At 38.0% G+C, this 22,856-nt stretch overlaps 1 protein-coding gene across 6 annotated transcripts in view; it reads right to left on the bottom strand.

The window, feature by feature from the left end:
* Cry1 (cryptochrome circadian regulator 1) overlaps nucleotides 1-17,284 on the bottom strand; it is a 64,454-nt gene extending 47,170 nt beyond the window's left edge. For 3 of the 6 annotated variants that reach the window (XM_078052882.1, XM_013357340.4, XM_078052883.1), the window contains exon 1: nucleotides 16,234-17,282. In XM_078052882.1, the coding sequence (XP_077909008.1) occupies nucleotides 16,234-16,391 (158 nt within the window). In that variant the 5' untranslated portion in view covers nucleotides 16,392-17,282. Of the gene's footprint in view, nucleotides 1-16,233 lie in introns of all 6 variants that reach the window. The other 3 variants (XM_078052880.1, XM_078052881.1, XM_005322323.4) reach the window with 2 other exon arrangements.
* Between the last annotated feature and the right edge of the window lie 5,572 nt (nucleotides 17,285-22,856).

The following is a 22,856-nucleotide window of genomic DNA, read 5'->3' as shown; positions in this document are numbered from 1 at the left end:
TTTAAATTTTTTTAAATGCTAAAGTTGACAATATAATCCTTTTAAAATTAATGCTAATGGAAAGAACATTAACAAGGAGAATTCAAGCCCATAACTAAGAAAGATAAAAATATTAATAAATAATAAAATACAGAATGTCCTTTTCCATTAGCTCCTGGTAAACACACACACACTCCAACAATAAACTTTAATAGGAATGCACAAACCTAAAGAGTAAATAGAAGTCTAGGATATATGTTTTGGCAAGAGAAACAGAAAATCACAGATAGAGTGAATGAGCTCAATGAGAAGAGACAATCACAGAACTGGAAATGAGAAAATAAGCCTGAGTTTTAAAGGTGGATATATGTAGGGGAGTTTCTAAAAGACATAAGCTTATAAGTTCGCATGTTAAAATAATCTCATTCCATGTTCTGACAAAATTATAAGACTAATACATACATGACAAGGTTAATGATGACGTATTTGGTGAACAAGACAGAAAATTATGAACTGTTAGCAATATTTTAAACTATGGATTGTATCCCATAGTATACTGTTGAATGAGTAAATGTTAACCTGGAATTGAAGACTCTAATTTTGAATATACCATAAAGTTTTCTGTACCTGTACATCTCTTGACAATGTAATCATTACGTTCAATTACACAAAGAAGCTAGAAAGAATTTGAAATGCAATCAATCATGTTCTATATTAAACTATAAGCCCAGACATGGTCTGGGCAAATAGTTTAATCTCACTGGACCAATTTTCCCATCTGAGAAGTAGAATATATCAGTGTCTTTCAAGCTTTTTGAGAGTGATTCATAGTAAGAAAAATGATCCAGTACAATTAATCATGTATGTGTATATGGGACTAAAACAAAAAAGTTTCATAAAATAACTTGCTCTTATTAAGTTCCTTGATATTTTCTGGTCTATTTTATTATTTTTAATGTATGTTATAATACACAAAATTGATTTCATAATCAAAGAGGGACATGAAAAATAATATGCTAGACTTCTAAAGTTATCTGTAGCTCTACAATAAATATTTCTTTAATTTAGATACTGAATAAAACATATCAAAGGACATGTTCAGATATATATCAGAGGATATATATCTGAAATAGTAACAATGATCGCAATGATAAAATTCAAAATAATACTAAATAGGTGAACATCAGTTGAAAATAAGAGGAATACATATAAGTAAGGCTCTAAATTTAAGTTCAGAAATTCCCTCAACAAGTATACAGAGCCTGGAAGCAAGTCAAATGAAAAAGTCGCTAGGACTTTTAGTTGACAACAATCCTGTTATATCTTAGTGGAATCTGCCAGTCTACCTATTCTTGGATCACAAGTGATGGATTTTTTAAAAAAAAAAATATTTATAAACAAGTATTTTGGTACTCTGGAATCAAAGAAAATATGAAGAGTTTAACCTGGATCAGTACTTTTTAAAAATCGTATTTAATCCTCTAACAGTATGCTATAGGTAATGCTATGGTTTGAATGTATCACCCAAAAAGAATGTGTTGGGACTTAATCTTCAATGCAACAGTGAAGAAGTGGGACTTTTAAGAGGTGGTTAGGCATGACTGGATTAATGGCATCATCCCTGGAGTGGTTTTCTTAGAAAAGGACAAGTTTGGCCCCGTCCTGTGCCAGTGTGCATTTCCACTTGTTTTTCTCTCTCCTGCCTCTCTTTGGTTTCTCTCCCTTCCTCCCACCCTCTCTGCCTTTTTGCAGTGGTATGATGCAGCAAGAAGTCCCCATAGATGCTGGCCCCGCCATCCTTGACTTCCTAGCCTCCAGAACCAAAAGTCAAATAGATTTCTGTTCATTATGAATTACACAGTCTGTATAATTCTGTTATAGCAGCATAAAATGTACAATGGTAGATACTATTATCTTTACTAAAAATAAAGAAACTATTCAGGAAAAGCTAAATATCTACCTAGATCACAAATGTTAATGGATGGAATCAAGTATTTGATCCAGGTCTTTTTGAATACAATCTATTCAGAAAATCTATCAGTGTTTATTAAACTTTCTATTTTTTTTTTAGAACAAAAAAATTTATTTGATTATAATCTGGGGCAGACTCAAGTGGTCTTGAAAATGTGCTTCCTAAACTTTCTATTCCTTATTAAACTTTTTATTAAAAATTTCATTATAGCACCTATGACTTTAATGGTTATTTAGCATATAAACCACCACTAAATTTAGGTAAACAGAAAATCTATAAAATGGTTAATAAAAGATAAGCATTTTAGTTAATAATAATAATGATGATGATTATTTACTTTACCACAAGATTATACCAAGGTTTTTCTTACTTGGAGATGGGTAACCATTTTAAATATGTCAAATGTAACTCAATGACTATATGACCAATATGATTCTACAATATGTATACTCAGAAAAATGAGAAGTTATATCCTATCTATGTATGATATATCAAAGTATATACGTGCATTCTACTGTCATGTGTAACTAATTAAAACAAATAAAAAACATAATTTTAAAAAATCCTTAAAAAAAAAAAAAAAGTAACTCAAGGCTAGGTGCAATGGTGCCTGCCTGTAATCCCAGCAGCTCCAGAGGCTGAGACAGGAGGAGCACAAGTTCAAAGCCAGCCTCAGCAACACCAAGGTTGTTGAGTGAGTGAGACCCTGTCTCTAAAATACAAAATAGGACTTGGGAAGTGGCTCAGTGGTCAAGTGTCCACAATCCCCAGTACCAAAAAATAAAAAATAAAAAAAATCTAACTCAATGAATTTTCAAAAAGCTGACAGTTTACTGCGCCAATTTAGGAAACAGACAAATGGATTCTTAATACAATTTTAGTTGTATGTGGATTTAGAAAATATTTCTTCAAATTCTGTTTCAATATGTAAACATACAAAATTTAGTTAATATAGTCATTAGAATGTCACTGGTTTAAACAAATGATTGTAACTATCAAGTGATCGAAACAATCAAACTTGACCATTAAGCCATCCACCTCAGTTCTATATTAGAAATCCTGTTATCTTCAACATTAAAAAATTGTATTTTGGCCCAATTCAAGAAACTATAATGTATCCTTAAGATATACCATTTAAACAAGCCACTAGCAGGAACACTGTGTAAAGAAATGTTTTCTTTTTATCCTTTATTTCAAAAACACACATAAGCACCCTTTGTCTACATATACTTTAGAGTGGGAAATCTTTCAAGCAAGCTAAGAAGACTTTCACTTTACTGTAGTTTTAATCATCTTCATTTACACTATTACATTCAAAATGAATCAAGATTAGGAAACAAAATGTTGACTACCAACTATTTTTTTCTGAATAAAACAATGTTAATTACATTAGATACAAATTGTGTTATTCTATTACCACAACTTAGTCCTTCCCTTGATGCTCAAAGCTATTACTATATTAATACTGGCATACATTTTTTTCTAGTCTAAAATGGGTAAAAATTTAATTGGTACACTAAAAATCTTGTTGCTTGTGTTTTCAGTGATGAACAATAAACTATCTAGCACGTTTCCCTCATACATACACCATATAAGCACAAATAGCTAATTTCGGCAAGTTGGTGGTTTCATTCAAATGTAAAGCAAGCATATAAGTGCTCTTCAATTTACTATGGGGCAACATCCTGGTAAACTCACTGGTAAACTGAAAATGCATTTAATACATCTAATCTACTGATTAGCAACAAAGTACACTGTAGAGCACCAGTTTTACTCTCATGATTGCACAGCTGACTAGGAACTGTTGCTCACTACCACTACTCAGCATTGAAAAAGAGTATCACACTGCATATTGATAGTACAGGAAAAGATCAAAATTTTATAAGTAAATCTTCTACTGAGTGCATTTCACTTTTGGACCATCATAAAATAAAAAAATTAAAAAATTAAACTGTCATAAATTGAGAGACATCTGTATATTCAAGCCAGTATTCAATAGTATTGACTCTTCCACACTGTATATCCCTAATATATAACATGCAAGATATCATACAGAAAATAATATTGTCAATAGCTTATTCTGCCTCTTAATATAGAAGGATACATATCAATATCTTTATAACTGAATTTCAATCTTTTGGGCAACATATCCCTACTTCATAAGAAGCATATTAGTGGTTAATCATTTTTTTTTCAATTTAAAACTTCACTATCATTGGTTTCTTTCATATTTGCTATATGATGATATTTTATATATGAAACTTCTTGATTTCATAAAAAATGTTATTCTTTTTAAATTAAATATCAGTGTTTCATGGTGCTAGCATAACATCCTCTTTTCATTTGGCATAATATTCTCCATGTTTATCTGGAAGATGACAAAGAATTTTCTGCTTTTAAAAGGCTAGTATTCCATTACTATATATGACACACTTTACTTTTTTTTTTTTTCCTTTGGCAGTGCTGGGATCAAACCCAAGGACTTGCACATGGTGACTAAGTACTATACCACTGATCTCTATGAGATCAGTTTTAATCTATTCTATTAAGGCTAGAAGCTTGATGTCTAATTGATTTCCACTAGGTCCTACCTCTTAAAAGATTCGCCACCACTTTTTACATTATTACACTGGGGAGCTTCCAGCCAAAAAACCTTTAAGGAGCAAGCCACATGAAAACCACAGCACTTTCAAAATTTATTAAGGAAAGTAGAAAGAAAACAAGGGAAGGGAAAGAGAGAACAAGAAAGAAATGAATGACAAAGGAGGGAAGAAAAAAGTATAGAGGGAGGAAGGGAAAAGGGGATAGAGGAAGAAAGAAGTGAATGTGTAACCATGTGTTCTCAGTAGCATCATTCATTATAACCCACACCGGGAAGAACCAGAGTTCACAGCCCGTGAACAAGTAAACTATTGGGGTATATCTATACCAAAAAATGCTACTAAGCATAGAAAATAATGAAATAATACACACAACAATATGGATATCTCTCAAAAGACTTATGCTAAGTGAAGGAAGTCAAACATGAAAGATTGTACTCTGACTTCATTTATATGAAATGCTAAAAAAGCAAAACTACAATGCCTAAAACAAAACCACAAATTACAGTAACATAAAGATGATCAGTGGGTTGCATGAATGAGAGGGGAAAAAAATATTCAAGGGTTAGGTCTTAGGAATAAGATCTAAATGGCAGTCTTGTCTCTGACAAGAAACAAAGCTCCGTACAAGGTTCTATCTGACAATCATTTCTCTTGTAGATATAGTTCTGCCCAGATTTCTTAGGAAACTAAGAAAACCCTAATAAATTATGATAACTAGTAACAGTCCCAGCAGCAGCAACTAATGGAAGTGGACAGGAGAAAGAGAAGGAGGGGAAAAGGAACAGCATTTACAGTGAATGATATAACCCTAATTATATAAATATACAATATGTATGTATTAATGTATATGTTCAAAGGGTATAAAATGGTTAAATGTTACTGGTAGTTCTTCCTGGCTAATGAGATTTCTTTTTCAGGGTTTATGAGACTGTTTATTTATTTTTTTAATTAATTAATTTGTTCTAAATTTGTTATGGGACTGTTTTATGACAGGTATGTTAAATGGGATTGTTTATGCAATCAAGAAACAACTTTCATTAAGATGGTAAAATTGGAACTCATACTTTCAATTCCTCAACCTCCAACAATTAAAAAATAGTGAACTATTAAAAAATAGTGAATGCTGCACAAACTCATGAACACATGCACTCACACATACACACAGGGAGATGGTATAAACTTAAAAAGTTGTGGACAAAAAAAGGAAACCGCAGACAAACCCCTGGTGGAGTTCAGTGGTAGAGTGTGGGCCTAACATGCATGAGGCCTTAGGTTCAATTCCCAGCACCAAATAAATAGACAAAGAGATACTAGCTTTCAACAGATACTTATAAGGAAACACTTTGGGGGACAGGAGATTTGTGGAGGTGGGGAAGGAAAGAAAATTCTGTTGTGGAGGGTCCAGGTTTCTAATACTGACAATAAAAGTTTGGGTAAAAAAAAAAAAAAAAAAAAAGTTTAACATACAAACACACATTTTCCTTTTAGTTAGAGTCTTGCTATGTTGCCCAGGTTGGTCTTGATTTCCTGGGATCAAGCGACCCTCCTGCCTCAGAATCCTGAGCAGTGGAGACTAAAGGCATGCACTACTCTGCCCAGGTAACAGATATATTATAACAACAACAAAACAAAAGTAAAGATGGCCATTCCTTTTCATTTCCCCATACACCCCCTTTCAGTGCTCTCACAAATTCATCACCCTAACTTTAATTATCACCTCTCAAAGTATTATTTCCAATTATATATACACATCTAGTCCCAATTTCTCTTCCTAGCTTCAGTTCCTGCTAACCAATTGTACTGGAATGTCTTATTATTCCTTTAAGCTCAATATAACTAAAACCAAGTGTATCATCTTAACTCCCAAACTAGCTCCTTCTGGAGTCTACAGAAGAAGATGTTCTGGAGAAAATCTTTATCACGTGCACCTCAGATAGACCATTAATCTCCAGGATATATAAAGAACTCAAAAAACTTTACACTAAAAAAACCCCCAGTCAATAAATGGGCAAAGGAACTGAACAGTCGTTTCACAAAAGAAATATGATCAGTCAACAAATATATAAAAAAATGTTCAACATCTCCAGCAACTAGAGAAATGCAAATCAAAACTATACAGAGAAGGAATCTCTGACAGAGATGGGCAGAGTAGTGCATGCCTGTTAAGTCCCCACTGCTCAGGATGTGGGGGGAAAGGTACACTCATACACTGCTAGTGGGACTGCAAATCAGTGCAACCACTCTGGAAAGCAGTATGGAGATTCCTCAGAAAACTTGAAATGGAACCACCATTTGACCCAGTTATCCCACTCTTTGGTTTATACCCAAAGGACTTAAAATCAGCATACTACAGTGATGCACCCACATCAATGTTTACAGAAGCTCAATTCACAATAGCTAAACTATAGAACCAATCTACATGCCCTTAACAGAAGAATGGATAAAAAAGTTGTATATATATATGCATATATGTATATAATATATATATATATATATACAATGGAATATTTCTCAGCCTTAAAGAAGAATGAAATTATGGCATTTTCTGGTAAATAGATGGAATTGAAGAATATTATGATAAACAAAATAAGCTAATCCCAAAGAACCACAGGCCAAATGTTTTCTCTGATATGTGGATGCTAATTCACAATAAGGGGGCAGGGGAAGAATAGAGGTACTTTGAATTAGACTGAGGCCAGTAAAGGACTAGATATGATACATGAGGATAAAAAGTATGAATGGGTTTCTGATTTCTGCAGAGCAACTAGATGAATGTTGCTATTATTGTGATGCAGAAAAATGACAGGAGGTGGGGGAGATGGGAACAAAAATGAAGCTGTATTTGGAATCCACATAAAAATACTAGATGTGAGTCTGGAATTGAAGATAGAAGTCAGTACAGGAAAGCATGGTAGGAAATCATCAGATAGTTAGGTAAGGAATTAGATGAGATCACCTAACAAGTGAATGTGGATAAAGGAGTGGCAGAACTGAGACATAGAAGTAAGTCTTACCATCAAAAACTGTCAAAGCAATGTGCATTTTTACTTTTGTGTGTGTGTGTGTGTGTGTGTGTGTGTGTGTGTGTGTGTGTGTGTTTTAATGCTTGCCTTTCAAATCACTGACTGTGGATCCCAGTGATATCAGATAAGAGAGGTTTGTTTTTGTTTTTGCTTTTCTTCAGTATCTCCCTTTTCATATGAAGACACTGACTTATGAATCTTCTTCAAGAAACATTCTGAAACTCCTCTCAAATCAGTATCTCACACCCCACTTCCCAACACTCATGCATGTGTGCACACACACACCTCCCCAGAACACACCCATCAACCACCTTTACCCCTTTTCCATCTCCCCAGAGATCTTTCCTTTGTGCTCCATGATTGTTTTTGTATATTTCTACTGAGGTCCCATTTAACAGCCCTTCATGGGCTAAGCACATACTCTTAACACCAGCTATATTCCCAATCTTGACTTCATCTCTGTAGAACAATGCCTGACAGGTAACAGGCTCTCAGTGATGTTTTCTGGATGACTAAGTGAAAAAAAAAAGTGACTTAACTAAGGCAAGTCCCATTGTTATTTAGTAGGAAAGCAGGGATTAGAAGGTTGGTCAAGTCAGCCAAATGTTCTAAACTTGTTACAGTGTGCCATTTAAAGAACACCAAATGCAGGCTTTGCCTTATTTATACATCTCATTTTCTATTCTACTATGCTCAGACTCAACTATAAGTCTGATGATATACCCCAAATTCACTTTTTCCCACCCTGTTCAGATTCTATGCCTCCAGCTCATTTCTTGCCTCTTCTATATAAATCTTCCTTCACAGTCCAACATTTAGTCATCCCTCTCACTCCTCCCCCTCACCTAACACACACATTTGGTAATATTCTATACAATATGAACTCTATCCTTAATACTATACTGAAGAACTCTCTCACAGATCATCAAAACCTTTGTAATAGTTATGGTATGATTTTCAAAACATACAAATGTGAAATGAAAATGTGGTGCCTTTAAATCTATATTGTGTGGCTATTACAAAATATCCAAGTCTGGGTACATTTTAAAGGAAAGGAGTTTATTTAGCTTACTGTTTTGGAGACTGAAAGTCCAAGATCAGGAGGACTCTTCTGATCAGCCTTCTGTTGTGGGCTCCCTACCCCGCAGCTGTCACAACAGGGTAGAGAAGTATACAGGTAAAGAGCCACATAAAAGGGATCCAAGCATACTGGATGACTCCCCTTTATAAAAACCTTCTGTTGGGATTTTATATAGTCTCATATAAAGTCCCTTCCAGGGGTGATGCTCCCTTGAGCCAATTACCTTCCACTAGGCTTCACCTCTTAAAGGTTCAATCACCTCAAGATCACATGTGGAGACCATGCTTCTAGGACATACACCTTTGGGAGATACACAGTTTAACTATATCTAAACCATAACATATGGTAAAGATTTTATTTCACCATTAATTCATGAAGGAACTAGTGAGATGTTAAAATTTCATGAGGATCAATGAGAATCTGGTTTACAGAGATTTGCATTTCCCATTCTACAAAATTCATTTGCATAGCATAGAAAGGGAATCATTTGCATTGGTACAGGCAAGAAGGATTTGTACTGCAATTAGTTTTCTGCAACTTAACATTTTTCCCTTTTTACAGAGTCGTAAAACAGGCTAGTCAGTCAAGGACAATGTTGCATATTCCTTGATCAGAATCATATAGTCCTGAAGGGTCCTTAAGACAATATCTAGCATTCCTGATATATGGTAATTTCCTTTGTCCACTTCCAAGTCCTTGACAATTTTCCTGCCTAACTATCAAACTCAACCTAACCAGCACAACACAGACAACTTCTTGTCATATTTGGTTCCCATGATAACAGCACTCTTCTGGCTCTTCTTCTCTCTCTCTTATTCTCCTCTATCTCTGTCATCAGTTTCTCTTTGTCTTAAGTATTCACCAAAGTTTTGATTGGGTCTTACTCTGTACAGTCTCATACAATCATGCTTCATCTATTACTCATCTAGGAATTACTCTCATATCCACAGCTCTAATGTCTACAGTCCCAGACATGAATGTCTATTTCTCCATTTCCCTATGATTGATATCTTAGTAGTAATTCAAATTCACCAGTGACCCAAACTGAATTCACTATTTTTTCTCATCTAAATATAGTCTATTCCTGTGTTCTATAACCTAAGTCCATATTATCTTACATTAGAACTGTTGACAAAGTCTCCCTTGTATCCTGTCTCTCTTCTTCACTCAGCTGAAGTTATATTTCCCCAGAAGTCAAGGCTTTTCTGAATTGTACCATTTTCTGATCTGAGGTCTTACATAACAGGCACCTGTTGTTTCAGGGTACCCACAAATTTCCTACTCATTCTACTTCAGGTACTTCCATCCAGTTGAGCTGCTTCCAGCATTATGGAACACAACTCCAGTTAAGACAATCTGAGGCTCACAATAACTGGTTCAAAAATTAGTCCCAACAGAGCTACTAAAGTGCCATAAAACTTCTACTAACACTTCCAGGACAGAGGCACACACTTTTTACTGCTGTAATTATATTGTCATTGCTGTATTTAACCACCAGAGGACAGCCTGCTTGAGAAGCCAAGGCAAATAGGAATTTGGAGATGAAAGAGAAATCTGACGCTGGTGACATCTTTTGAGTCTTAGCATCAACAAATGTCCAAAGCCAGTTTCCCCAGGATTGTTCAATTACACCTCCCAATAAACTCTTTTGTTTAATCCTGTTTGGCCTGAGCAAACAAATGAGTACTAAATAATACTCCCTATCTTTTCATGCACATGATCGAGCTCTACCAGCTTCCTTGTCAGAATCAGAATATCATGCCTTTCCTTGTGCTTTTCCTTTATTCTGAAATTTTCTTCCCTATGCTTGGAATTCCCTTCCTTTCATTCTTTGCTTATTAAGATTATTTCATACTTCAAGGATCAGCTCAAATGTCTAGATGAAACAATTGCCCAAGCCTGGAAAAAGCAGCAAAGGACCAGATTATATAGGGATTCTAAACAATTCTATGGCTTTTTCCACCTTTAACCAAAGGGTAAATAAGTGTCACAGAAGGGTTTTAAAACATGAATGACACGATATTTTTTACGTTAAAATACCACTCTAGTTGTTGTACAGAGAATGAATTAGAAGAGGACAAGATGGATAACTTATAGGCTACTGAAATAATTTGGCCAAAAATAAAAAAAAACCCAAAACAGTGACATGGGGTTAAGAGACAAATCCATTGTCACCATAATGCATTTGTGTAATTATTTTATTTCTGAATAAATCTCCCTCTGTACTGCAAATTTACTGACAGCAGAAATATTATCTGTGGACTATCACGTACATTAGCAAAGTAATCAGCACATTCTTTGTAGGGACTCAAATACTTGTTAAATAAATGGATAATATAATTGACCTAATCCATAAATTGAGTAACTTGGTAAATGGTAGTATCATTTACTAAAACACAGGAAAAGTAAGTTTGAGCTTGTTTGTTTGTTTGTTTGGGGGCAAAAGATAAGAGAGAAGATGAACTTTCTTTTGAGCAAGTTGAGTTTAAGTTAATATAATACATGCAACTAAATATTGGAGAAACATACATGGATCTGGGGATCATGAGAGAGAGCTGGGCTGAAGATACTGACTTGAGAATTTGGGGCATAAAGATGGTAACTAACTTCATGAGAAGGGATGAGACTGTCTATAAACATGTACAATGAAAAGTGAATGTATATCAAAGACCTCAGGGGCATTTAAGGGCTGAACAGAAAAAGAAGAGAAGGAAGAACACCAATAAAAATTTGGCAGAAAAACAAACATAGGAGGGTCTCTAACTAAAGCCAAGGCATGAAAAAGGTGTGGCAAAATGTATCACATGTTGAGAAAAAATCAAGGAGTGAAAAGTTTAAAAGTGTCCTTTGCATGGAAAAACACTTTGGTAGAGTTCCGCCTGGGGAGGGTGGGGTACAGCTGTAGACTAGTTCTAAGTTGGTTCAAGGGTAAGCAGAAGATAAAATAAAGGAAATCAGCAAGTTGTAGCCATCTTGTTCAAGACGTTTAGTTATTAAGGAACTGAGCTACACAGTTACAGGAGAAGAACATAGTCAAGGATACATTTTGTTCCTTTGTTGTTGTGGGCTTTTTTTGTTTTGTTCTATTGTTTCACAGAGCTTGATTTTACACATGTTTTAAATGTTGATTGAAAGTAACCTTTAAAAAGAGGATAAAACTCTTTTTAACTCTCTTTATGAAAAAGGTGAGAGAATAAACAATAATAACAATAAAAACCTGAACATAGTATTTGAAATGGATCCCAGACAAAAGGAATGCTTCAGAATAGAGATGGTAATATCTCTTCCACTGAAACCATACACTAGAAAGAGCAGGTAGCATTTATAGATTCAGTTACTGAAAAATCAAGAGACTGTACATATGATAGCTTCAACCGTGTAATGAATATATTGAAGTTTAAACAATGAAAGTAATCTGTTCATTGGAAATCTTTTCTAAATTATGAGTTTAAGGTATACGTTAGCATCTAAATGAAATAAAATAATTTCTCCATCCCTAAATCCTAGACTTCTAAGGAAAATTTAAACAATCTGTATCAAATACCAACTATGCTTCAGAGAATAAAATAAGGGCTCCTTCCCCATAGCTTGCTTATTTCCTTCAGGAATGTTTTCACATTCTGCTTTATTTTTCTCCATTGCATTTAACACATTCTGGCATATATTTGTTTAAGTATCTGGTTTTTCCTACTAGAATGTAGGAAAAATTTTTCTCTCCAGAAGGGCAGAGACTTTTTTTGCTTTATTCACTATTATAAAACCTCTGTTAAGAAAGAAAGAAATGATTATATGAAGACTACAACTGCTATTGACTGAATGTCATGCACCTTCAAATTCTTATGTTGAACCCTAATCCCCAATATGAATAACATTAAAGAGATGATTAGGTCACAAGAACTCTATCCCCAGGGGTGAATTTAGTGCCCTTAGAAAAGAGGGTGAAAGGAGCTTATTCCCCCCCATTCTATCATGTAAAGACATATTGAAATTGCACCTATGAAGAAAAATGCCCTCACCAGACACCAAATCTGCTGGTGCCTTGACTGTGAACTTCCCAGCATCTGGAACTGGGAGAAATAAATCTCTTATTCATAAATCACCCATTATAAGGTATTTTGTTATAGCAGCCCAAACTAAGATAATACCAGTATTCACAAATGAAGTATGCTTAGTATGCTTCTCATAAGAGTGTATGAGAAGCATACTAAAAATAAGATTTCAGAAGACTTAACCATCTCCAGGCAAGGTAATTTTTTTAAAAAAAGGTATTATAGAAATGAGGTATTTGGGTTGGGCCTTGAGAAGGAGGGCTGGGATATATCTCAGTGCTTGACAGCATATGCAAGACTCTGGGTTCAACCCCCAGAACTGAAGGGAGGAGGGGGGAGCAGAGAGAGGAAAGGAAAAAAAAAGAACAAAAACCAAAAAACCCTTGGGCCTCTTGGCTAACACTTCCCAACTTCCCAGTACTAAGAAGCCACTATTCTACTTTGTTTCTACATATTTGCCCACTGTAAACATTTCCTATAAATAAAAGCACATAATATGTGGAATTTTGTGACTGGCTTCTTCACTTAGCAGGTTTTCAAGGTTCATTCACATATGTTGTTGCATGTATCAATACCTCACTCTTTTCATGGCCAAATAACAGTTTAATATATAGATATTCTGTATTTTTAAAAATTCCATTAATCTATTGATGAACATTTGGGATATTTCTACCTTTTGATTATGACTAATACTTCTGTGAATGTTGGTGTATAACATTTTATAATAAAATTTTGAGTATAATTTTTGTAAGATGTAAACTTTCATTTGTTTAAAGTACTTTATTCATTTGTTTAAGTACTTTATTCTAAGACAATGTTCTTTAAAATTGCTTTAATGTTAAAACATTGATTTTAAACAAAATGATGGCAACATCAAAAAGTAGTTTTGTTAATGTACTTTTCCAGTAAAATAATTTTTAAAAATTTATTTCTTGACCTCAAAAGTCTATAGAATTCTGATTAAAGAAAATAAAGCCTCTAAGGAAAACTAAGAGTTTTACCCCTGCTAGGGTTGAGGTCACATTCTATAAACAGTAGGAAATGAGATGCATAGGCAAAAAGGTAGATTTTGAACGCCAATCTAAGGAGTTTGGGTATTATAATAAATAGGAATTAATAAAGTTACGTAAATATAAAATAACTGGCTCTAGGGCACTCTCTTTCAAAAACAGTAGGTGACTTACTAATATACAAAAACCACTGAACATGATGTTATGAGTCCTTAGTAATCACTTGAAAAAGACTTTTGCCTCTGATACTACTAAAGCTACTACAGACAAGATTACAAAAGACCTCAAAATACTAAATCCAAGTTTAATTTTCAGTCTTCCTCTTATTTGATCTATCAGCAGCATTTGACATAGACAAAAGAGTCTCTCCTGTCAAACACCATACTTTTAGGGATGGGGATGTAACTCAGTAAACAGCAGTTGCACAGCATGTGTGAAGTCCGCCAGTGCCACCAAAAACAAAACAACAATAGAAACAAGCAAACAACACCATAGTCTTTTTGATTTCTTACTTTGTTAGCAGCTCCTTTCCAGTACCCTATACTGGTTCTTCTACACAATTTTCGAACATGAAGAGTACCCAAGGCTCAATCTGCACACATTTTTATAATATTTTCATACAGTCTCATAGCTCCACCATAATGAATCTTCAATAGGTTGAGGATCTAAGGCTGCTTTGTTTTTTTCTGACCCCCCACATTCCTAGAATAGCAGATGCTTGACAAATATGTGTTCAATACACGAATAGATGAATAAATGACTATGTATATTATCTATAAACTAATAATGCTCCAATTTATACTTGCTGCCTGGATCTCTGTCCTGAGCTTCAGATATATCCAACTGCCTATGTGTGTTTCCACCTGGATGTGTATAAAACATGCAAACTTAAAAGTCCAAAAGAGAATGCCCATCATTCTCCCAAAGGCTTCTCTGATTGGCTTCATTTTCTTAGCAAAGTGCAGCTCCAATCCTAGTTCCTCTACCCCAAATTTTGAAATAATTCCTAGTTCTTTTTCTTTATCTCACATCATGTACTCAATCTACCAACAAATTATGTGTACTACTGCTTTTAGAAAATAAGCAGCATCTGACTACTTCTTATTACTTCTGCTATTATCACTTATGGTACATGCCATTCTCATTTCACCTGGATGAACGCAATGGTATCCTAACTGGTTTTCCTGCTTTTTGTCCACTTCTACTCCCTAATTCAGTTTGTTTTCAGAATCACAACCAGAGAAAAAAATTTTTTCAAACTTAAGCTAGATCACATCACTTCTCTGCTCATAATCCTGCAATTATTTCCACTTCACTCTGAGTAAAAAAGTATAAATCTTGGTAATTGTAAAGCTCCAGTCAGTCTGGCTCTATGACAACTATGACCTCATTCCTACTACTTTTCCCTCACTTATTGTGCTCCAATTATACTGGTTCCATCAGTTGTTTTTTTCCCAAAGGTCAAGCATATTTTCACCTCAGGGCCTTCTCCTTTTGCCTGGACTATTCCCCTTGATATTTACATCCCCTCATCTCTTTGGGTCTGCAGTTACCTCTGTAATTCTTATACTGATCATTGATATTTAAAATTGCAACCCCATACCTACTCTTGTTTGCCTTATCTCTTTTCAATGCCCTATTTTCCTTCATAGCACTCATCACCAGCTAGATAACTAAATATATATTTTACTATCTGGGACACAAGCTTGAAGAGGGAGGACAAGGCTTTTTACTCTGTTTCGTTCACTACTACATCTGACATTTAAATCAGCGCCTGACATATAGTAAGTGCTCAGTAATCTGTCCATTGAACAAAAGCTTTCATTTCCACCAGGGGGCCTAACAATCATCTAGCCTGGTTTTTTAGGAAAAAAAAAAATCAAAAAATATCTCTAGGATTTCTTCCAGTTCTCTGATCCCTAGAAGGATTATATTTTGCTAGAAAGAAAAACTGTGCTTTGTCTTGTCAGCCACAAGGAGGAGTTGAGAGGAAGAGCTCAGCAAACATCAGATTATGTTGTTTTCTTTGCTTTTTCTCCAAGTAACCTCAAGGGGGAACAAAACTGGATTTGGAGTCGATTGTACTGAATGAATGATTTTTCTCCATACTATTTCTGAGTTACCTAGACACACAAACATAAACATTAAAAGACCACAATCCTTTCAACGGCCACAATGAGGCCAAGGGAATCAATCCACAGCCCACTAAGATCTGGAGGGTGGTTAAATCTTTAACTCCACCACTAACACAACTCCATAAATCGCCGGGAGGAGTTCAGCGCAGAGACGTGTCATTTACCTCGGAAGGCCGAGATGTTTTAAGTCGTCGGTACTCTCTGGCCTGAGAACTACTAAATCAAAAATTCCACTTCACACTGAAAGCACCTACAATTCTTTAAACGGTACTAGCAAAGCGGTCCTGGTCCTAAATCCTCAGATTCGGCCCTTCTCCAAGAATTCACGCACACCTGATTCATTTGACACCGAGATCAATACCCCACGAGCTCTGGACTCACCGCCACCTGTTGATGCCCACATTGGAGGAGCCCGCGAACCAGGGGTCGAGGATGTAGACGCAGCGGATGGTGTCCGCGCCCTGGATGCACTCCTTCAGGGCGGGGTTGTCGTGGAGCCGGAGCCCCTTTCGGAACCAGTGCACGGCGTTCACCCCCATGCCCGGGGCAGGCGGGTCACCACCGACTTCCTCCACGCAGCAATTCAAAGCAGGAGGGTCCGGCTCATAACCGACACCGGCGCTTCCAGGAGAACCGCCGCACCCAAGGAGTGAGGAAAGGGCGGCAGAGCGGGGACAGGATAAAAGGAATCCGAGGAGGGGACGTGAGAAGGCGAGGGCGCTGGAGGCGCAGCTGGAAGATGAATGGAGGTGGCCCGGACGGCGGAGTCCCCGTGTGACGCCCTTTAGGAGCCGGCGCCCGCTGCCATCGCCCGGAGGAGACGCATAACTTCGAGGGCCTGGGACCCCCGGAGCGCCAGCCAACTCCAGGAGCTCGAGCCGCCACGACGGCCCGAGCTGGCACGGGCAGCCCCAGGAGGTTCGTCACGGAAACCTCGCCCCACCGAGGCGGCCCGTGCGTAGAAAACGGCCCGCCTCAGCTGAGCCCCGCAGAGGGTCGGGAGACGATTCAGCCTCGGCTGGCGGCGCTGCCTCTCGGCCCGAGAGCGACCACGGAGGACCAAGGCGGTGGTCGGGGCCGCTGGACGGTTCCCGGCCGGTGACCGGTCCCGAGGCTGCCCGGGTGACTCCACCGCCTCGACCGCCGCGTCAGCGGCCTCGGCTCCACCCCCGGCTCCTCATTGGAGGGCGCACTCCCCACGTGACCCCCGGCACCTCACGTTTCTGAAGTGTGTTTACTACGCTGGCTCTGACTGGGGAATCTGCTCGCGCTCCAGTCGCTTCCAGAGAGGCAGCAACAACTTCATCCCCCAAAATGTTGATCCTTGACCAGATACTGGGCTCCCTGCCTCTTCCCCTTTCCTCAGCCGCCTGGTCGCTGTCCCCTGGAGGCACCCTTGGTGACCACAGGCCCAGGGTGAGGGGGAGGCCTAGCCCCGCCCCTGGGGGCGGTGAGCGGCCACCATTGGCTGAGGCTTGCCGAGACCCGGATGAGCACGGGGATGCGGGGAGCTCGTGGGCGCGCGCAGTGCTGGGGAAGGCGCGCGTGCGCTGTCGCTGCGGTCCAGAGGGAATGCGGGCTCGCGCGTCAGAGTGCGCGCGTAGCTTTCTCCAGTGGGACGTGGGGAAACCCTGGAGACGGTTCCGAGTAGTCCCGAGAGTTAACTGTGGAGCTGGAAGGGGAAGTTGGCGTGAAAGGAAAACAGTAGGAGGCGCCACTTAACGTTGCCGGGCCAAACCATGTGCTTAAATCCAGCATTAGCCCGAGAACCCCGCTTTAGAGCGTGCGGCGCCTGTAACCATTTCTGTTCCGCGCGGCACCCCGGTTTGTACTTGGGGAAGCGGGTAATCGGCAGCGCGGGTGCCAGGCATTCCAGAACCTCCTGGGATTTCTTAGTGCTATCGACATACCATGAACTTGACAGCCCTAATCTCTTGCACAGAGTGTGGTTTACAGAGAGAGCTCTTCTGACTGCTGCTGCCTTCTCTTCCAAGGGGCAACGCACTGCAGGCCATGCTGAGCCTGAGACATGCCCTTATATTCATGCAAGGCTTACTTAGGGAATGAAACTGGCACTGTCCACACAACTGGAGGTACAGGAGGTAATGTTCTGAGAAGCCAGCCCTCGTGGAGTTAACATTTGTCTCTTACTATTTTTTTCCTCTATAAAACGCTCCACTTTGGAGTCGGCTACTCACTGCAACCACCTTTGAGTGTCTAGTGTATGTCCTTTTGGACTTAAAAGCTACCCAATTTGTGAAAATATTTCTTACCCCTAGGGCAGATTTAAGAGCTCTCCAAACCTGTCTGATATATATCACTTATCACACTATTAAAAATATTAATAAAAGTATCTATTATAATAGTAATACCTGCTCAATAATAGTACTTACTGTCAAAGTATTTCAGATTTTCTCCACAGTGTGACCTCACAAGGACAGGGTCTCTGTCCAGTTCATTTTTTGTATCAATACCCAGAACAGATCCTGACTGTGGGTTCAAAAGCTAATTGAATGAATGAATACTGCTGCCTACCACTGTGTTTGGCAACGGAGGGAGGAGGAAATGGCAATTGTTAAGGGTTGAATTGTGTCTTCTCCAAATTCTTAGAAATCCTAGTACCTGTAAATGTGATTTTATCTGGAAATAAGGTCTTTACAGATAATCAATTTGAGATCATTAAGGTGGACCCTAATCCAGTTTGACTGATGTCCTTAGATAAAGGGGAAATTGAGACCCAGAGATGTGCACACAGGGAGAATGCCATGTGAAGATAGGAATTATAGTTGGTCACTAGCCAAGGAACTACCAGAAGCTGGGAGGAACCAGGAACAGATCTTTCCTTAGGGCCTTCAGATGGTGCATGGCCCTGCTGACACCTTGATTTTGAACTTGTGTCCTCCAGAACTGTAAGACAATAAATTCTTATTCTAAGTCATCCAATTTGTGGTACTCTGTTGTGGCTGTCCTACCAACAAATAACAACTAGCAGCAATAAAGCAAATTCAGTGATCTAGGGAGTTGATCTGTCTGAATAATCTTCTCTTCTTCCTCATATATTGTGATAGAAAGGGTATGCCATCCTTGTTGTTTTTATGAAAACTTAAATCTATGTATAAAAACCCTTTTATTCACCATAAAGTGTTAAATATTGCTTATTTTTATTGATGGGAATGGGCCTTGGGTGACCACCACTCGGAGCCCTTTGTCATCTACGCAGAAGATTGGCTTTCAGAATCATGCACTCACTCTGATTGCTTCCTACTCCAGAGCCTATTATTGTACTTTCAAAAACAGTGTTTTATGTTTCATTTGAAGCAGTTTAAAAGTAAGCAGATTGTGTTTAAAGACATAAGGATTATTTTCAAGCATCCAGGCATCCAAATGAAATGGTGGGAGGTGGAGAGACTATTGATTCGTGAACAGTTGACTTATGTTTGTGCATTGTTCATTCAATAAAGATGGATTTTTTTAAACAGACAGTTGTGTGGGGGTGTTGTGTAAATTTCATGTAAATATAAAAGAACAAATTGATTATAAAAGTGTTAGTACTGTTAATTGTGCATTACTCAAATACCAAAGACACATGGATGGTTACTTTTATATATGTGTGTGTGTGTGTGTGTGTGTGTGTGTGTGTGTATGTTTTTAAATGTGGGGATTGCCTTTTAGTTAATGGACAAGACTTACTGAGCATTTACTATGTGCTAAACTCTTTGATAGAGTATTATTAATCTTTGTAATATTCTTACATTTGTTATTATTTTATAATAATCTATGCCTACTTTGCTGGTGAAACTAAAACTCAGGAATACAAATAAGTGTTACAACAAGATGAAAAGCCAAATTTCTCTGTATCCAAGCTTTTTTCTTATCATATGCTACAGCTCAAGGACACCACCCCCCCACCCCCCCACCCCCGTTCTTGTAGAGTGAATTTTATGTATCAGCATTATCAAGAATCACTTGTGAAATTATGGTAGACTCCAACATCATGGGGGTAGAAGAAAGACTATTGGACAAGGAAGAGACTGGCTTAAACCTCAGCTTGCCATTTTTAGTTGATGATTACTATGGCTGTGATTTGTCCCCCAAGGGTTCGAGTGTTGGAAGTTTGGTCCTCTCTGAGGTGATGTGGAAGGTGATGGGAATTTAAAGAGGTGGACCCTAGAGGGAAGTCCTTAGGTTGCTGAGGGTGCTGTCCTGGGTAGGGATCACGGGATTTCAGTCTCCCTCTGGCTTCCTGCCTGGACCGTGATCTCTTACTCTCATATACACTCTCATCATGCTGCCATTTGCTGTTCTGCCTCACTAGAGGCCAAGCAAATGGGGCTGCCTGAACTTGAACTTTTAGCCTTCACAACAATGAGCTTAATAAACCTCTTTTCCTTATAAAATCATCCAATTTCAAGTATTTTGTTACATTAATGAAAAGCAGACTAAAATAATGATCTTGATTAACAAATCACCTAGGCATTTTTGGCCTAATTGACCTACAAAAGAAAGGAATCTAATTAGATGATTTCTCAACTCCCTATGCTGTTTTAAAATTCTATGAACCCAACTGAGTCATGGACTCCAAAACAACTAAGAGGAGTCCTGTTAAACATTCCTGTAACTGCCAACCATGTCGGAAAAATCAATATCTTTTTGATTTCATAAGTACTCGTGATGAAAGTATGTCAACCTCTAAATCAAAAGCCTGTGTTTTCTCTTGACCCCATCCTGCTGTGGTGATCTTGGGCATTTACTATGTGCTATACAATATACAAATAATGAAGGAGTGTACAGTCCAATTAACTCATTAGTTTGATGCCATATGAATGTTGACTGGGTATCCTCCAAATAATAGTCTTTGGGGGAAGGAGTTTAAATGTATTCAAGGATTTTCTTTGTTTTTGAAAGGCAAATTAGGACTCAATTCATACAAAATGGATTTCACTTAACTCATTAGTAAGGGAACCCAGAAAATGTTACAATGGGTTAAAAGGAAAATCTAAACAGACGTCATATATACAGGCCATGCTATGGGTTGAAATTCGGTCCCCACTAATGATGTTGAGAGGTTGTGATGTCTTTAAGAAGTAATTATTGGGGCTGGGGATGTGACTCAAGCGGTAGCGCACTCGCCTGACATGCGCGGGGTGCTGGGTTCGATCCTCAGCACCACATAAAAATAAATAAGTATGTTATGTTCACTGAAAACTAAAAAATAAATATTAAAAAATTCTCTCAAAAAAAAAAAAAAAAGAAGAAGAAGAAGAAGTAATCAGGACGTGGCCGGCTGCACCCTCACCAAGGGATTAATGCAGTTCCCTTAAGGGTGGGCTAGTTATCTCAACAGCTCTCATGTTCTGACTCTTCCACATGTGCTCCCTTGCATTCCTGCCTACACTCCCACCATGGAATGCCATCATCATTTTACCATGTAGCACGAGGCCCTAGCAGATGTGGCTGCCTGATCTTGAGTTTCCCTCCTCCAGAACCATGAGCTAAATAAACTTCCTTCTTTTATACATTATCCAGCTTCTGGTATTCTGGAATAGCAACAGGAAACAGACTAAGACAGGTCACCAGGAATGTTACAGTTAATTTAATTACTATATGCAAGACTGGCTTCTTCCTTGGAGAAGTGAAGGGCGGAGATCCAAGGGCGGAGATCCGATGGTACTTTCAAAGGACAAAATCCATTTGCATGTTCATGGATCAAGTTCATTTGCATTGCTGTCAATTATCTGTGACTTATACAGTTGTAAAATAACTCAAAGACCATAATAGGCAAGAGAATAACCTGAAGGGTATGCTAGACAAGAGACCAGTAATCATTTTTGCTCATTAAAAAAAAAAAAAACCCCACAATTTTTGCCATCACTCCAGAGAGATCTTCAATGTATGCCCATTTTAAAAAGAGGCTCCTCTTATTCCCCAGCATAGTTCCCCATTTCCTTTCATTATGGCACTAATTATCATTGGTATCTTTTTAAAATTTTTAAAAAATGTGTTCTTTTTTTTTTTTTCAAAGAGAGAGTGAGAGAGGAGAGAGAGAGTGAGAGAGAGAATTTTTAACATTTATTTTTCAGTTCTCGGCGGACACAACATCTTTGTTTGTATGTGGTGCTAAGGATCGAACCCGGGCCGCACGCATGCCAGGCGAGCGCGCTACCACTTGAGCCACATCCCCAGCCCCAAATGTGTTCTTTTTTACATGTCATACATGACAACTGAATGTATTTTGACATATAATACATACATGGAGCATAACTTCCTAAAATGTATGATTTTGTCTTTGAAAGTCGGATCTCCGCCCCTCATTCCTCCAAGGAAGAAGCCAGTCTTGCATATATTGGCTGGTCGAGTATTCATACATGAACATAGGAAAGTTATGTCCATTCATTCTACTGTCTTTCCCATTCCCATCCTTTTGCTCTTTCCCCCATTTCCCCCATCTGTGAACCTCCACCACTCCCCCGCAGTGTAAGTCAGCATCTATACATCAGAAAAAAACATTTGGCCTTTGGTTTTGGGGGATTGGCTTATTTCATTTAGCAGGATAGTATCCAGAGCCATCCATTTACCAGCAAATTCCACAAATTTCATTCTTCTTTATGGCCGAGTAATATTCCACTGTGTATATGTACCACTCACAGGTATCTTTTTTGTTGTTGTTGTTGACTTGCTTATTGGCAGTCAGTTTATGCCTGCTGCCACCCCAAGTGCAAGCTTCAGGAGGGCAGAGATTTTTGTCAAGTTTTTCATGTTATTATTACCACCTGCCACATTTCCCAGTTCTCAACCCTGAGTGAATTCTTCTAGAGACTGTGGTAACACCCAGTTGATCACATTTAACATTTTATTTAATTCAGTTATGAATTTATTGCCTCTTATTTCCAAATTCACTTTTCTTTGCCTCCTCTGTGTTAGTGGAATCAGACCCTGTGAAGATTTCTCCTTTGCTACTAGCATTGTAAGGGTCCAGCAAATGTCGGAGGAAGAGACCACCAAGA

Source organism: Ictidomys tridecemlineatus, chromosome 6 (genome assembly GCF_052094955.1).
Source record: "Ictidomys tridecemlineatus isolate mIctTri1 chromosome 6, mIctTri1.hap1, whole genome shotgun sequence".
Lineage (NCBI taxonomy): Eukaryota > Metazoa > Chordata > Mammalia > Rodentia > Sciuridae > Ictidomys > Ictidomys tridecemlineatus.
Note: the sequence above shows the minus strand (reverse complement) of the source record. Positions and strands in the feature narration are given on the sequence as shown.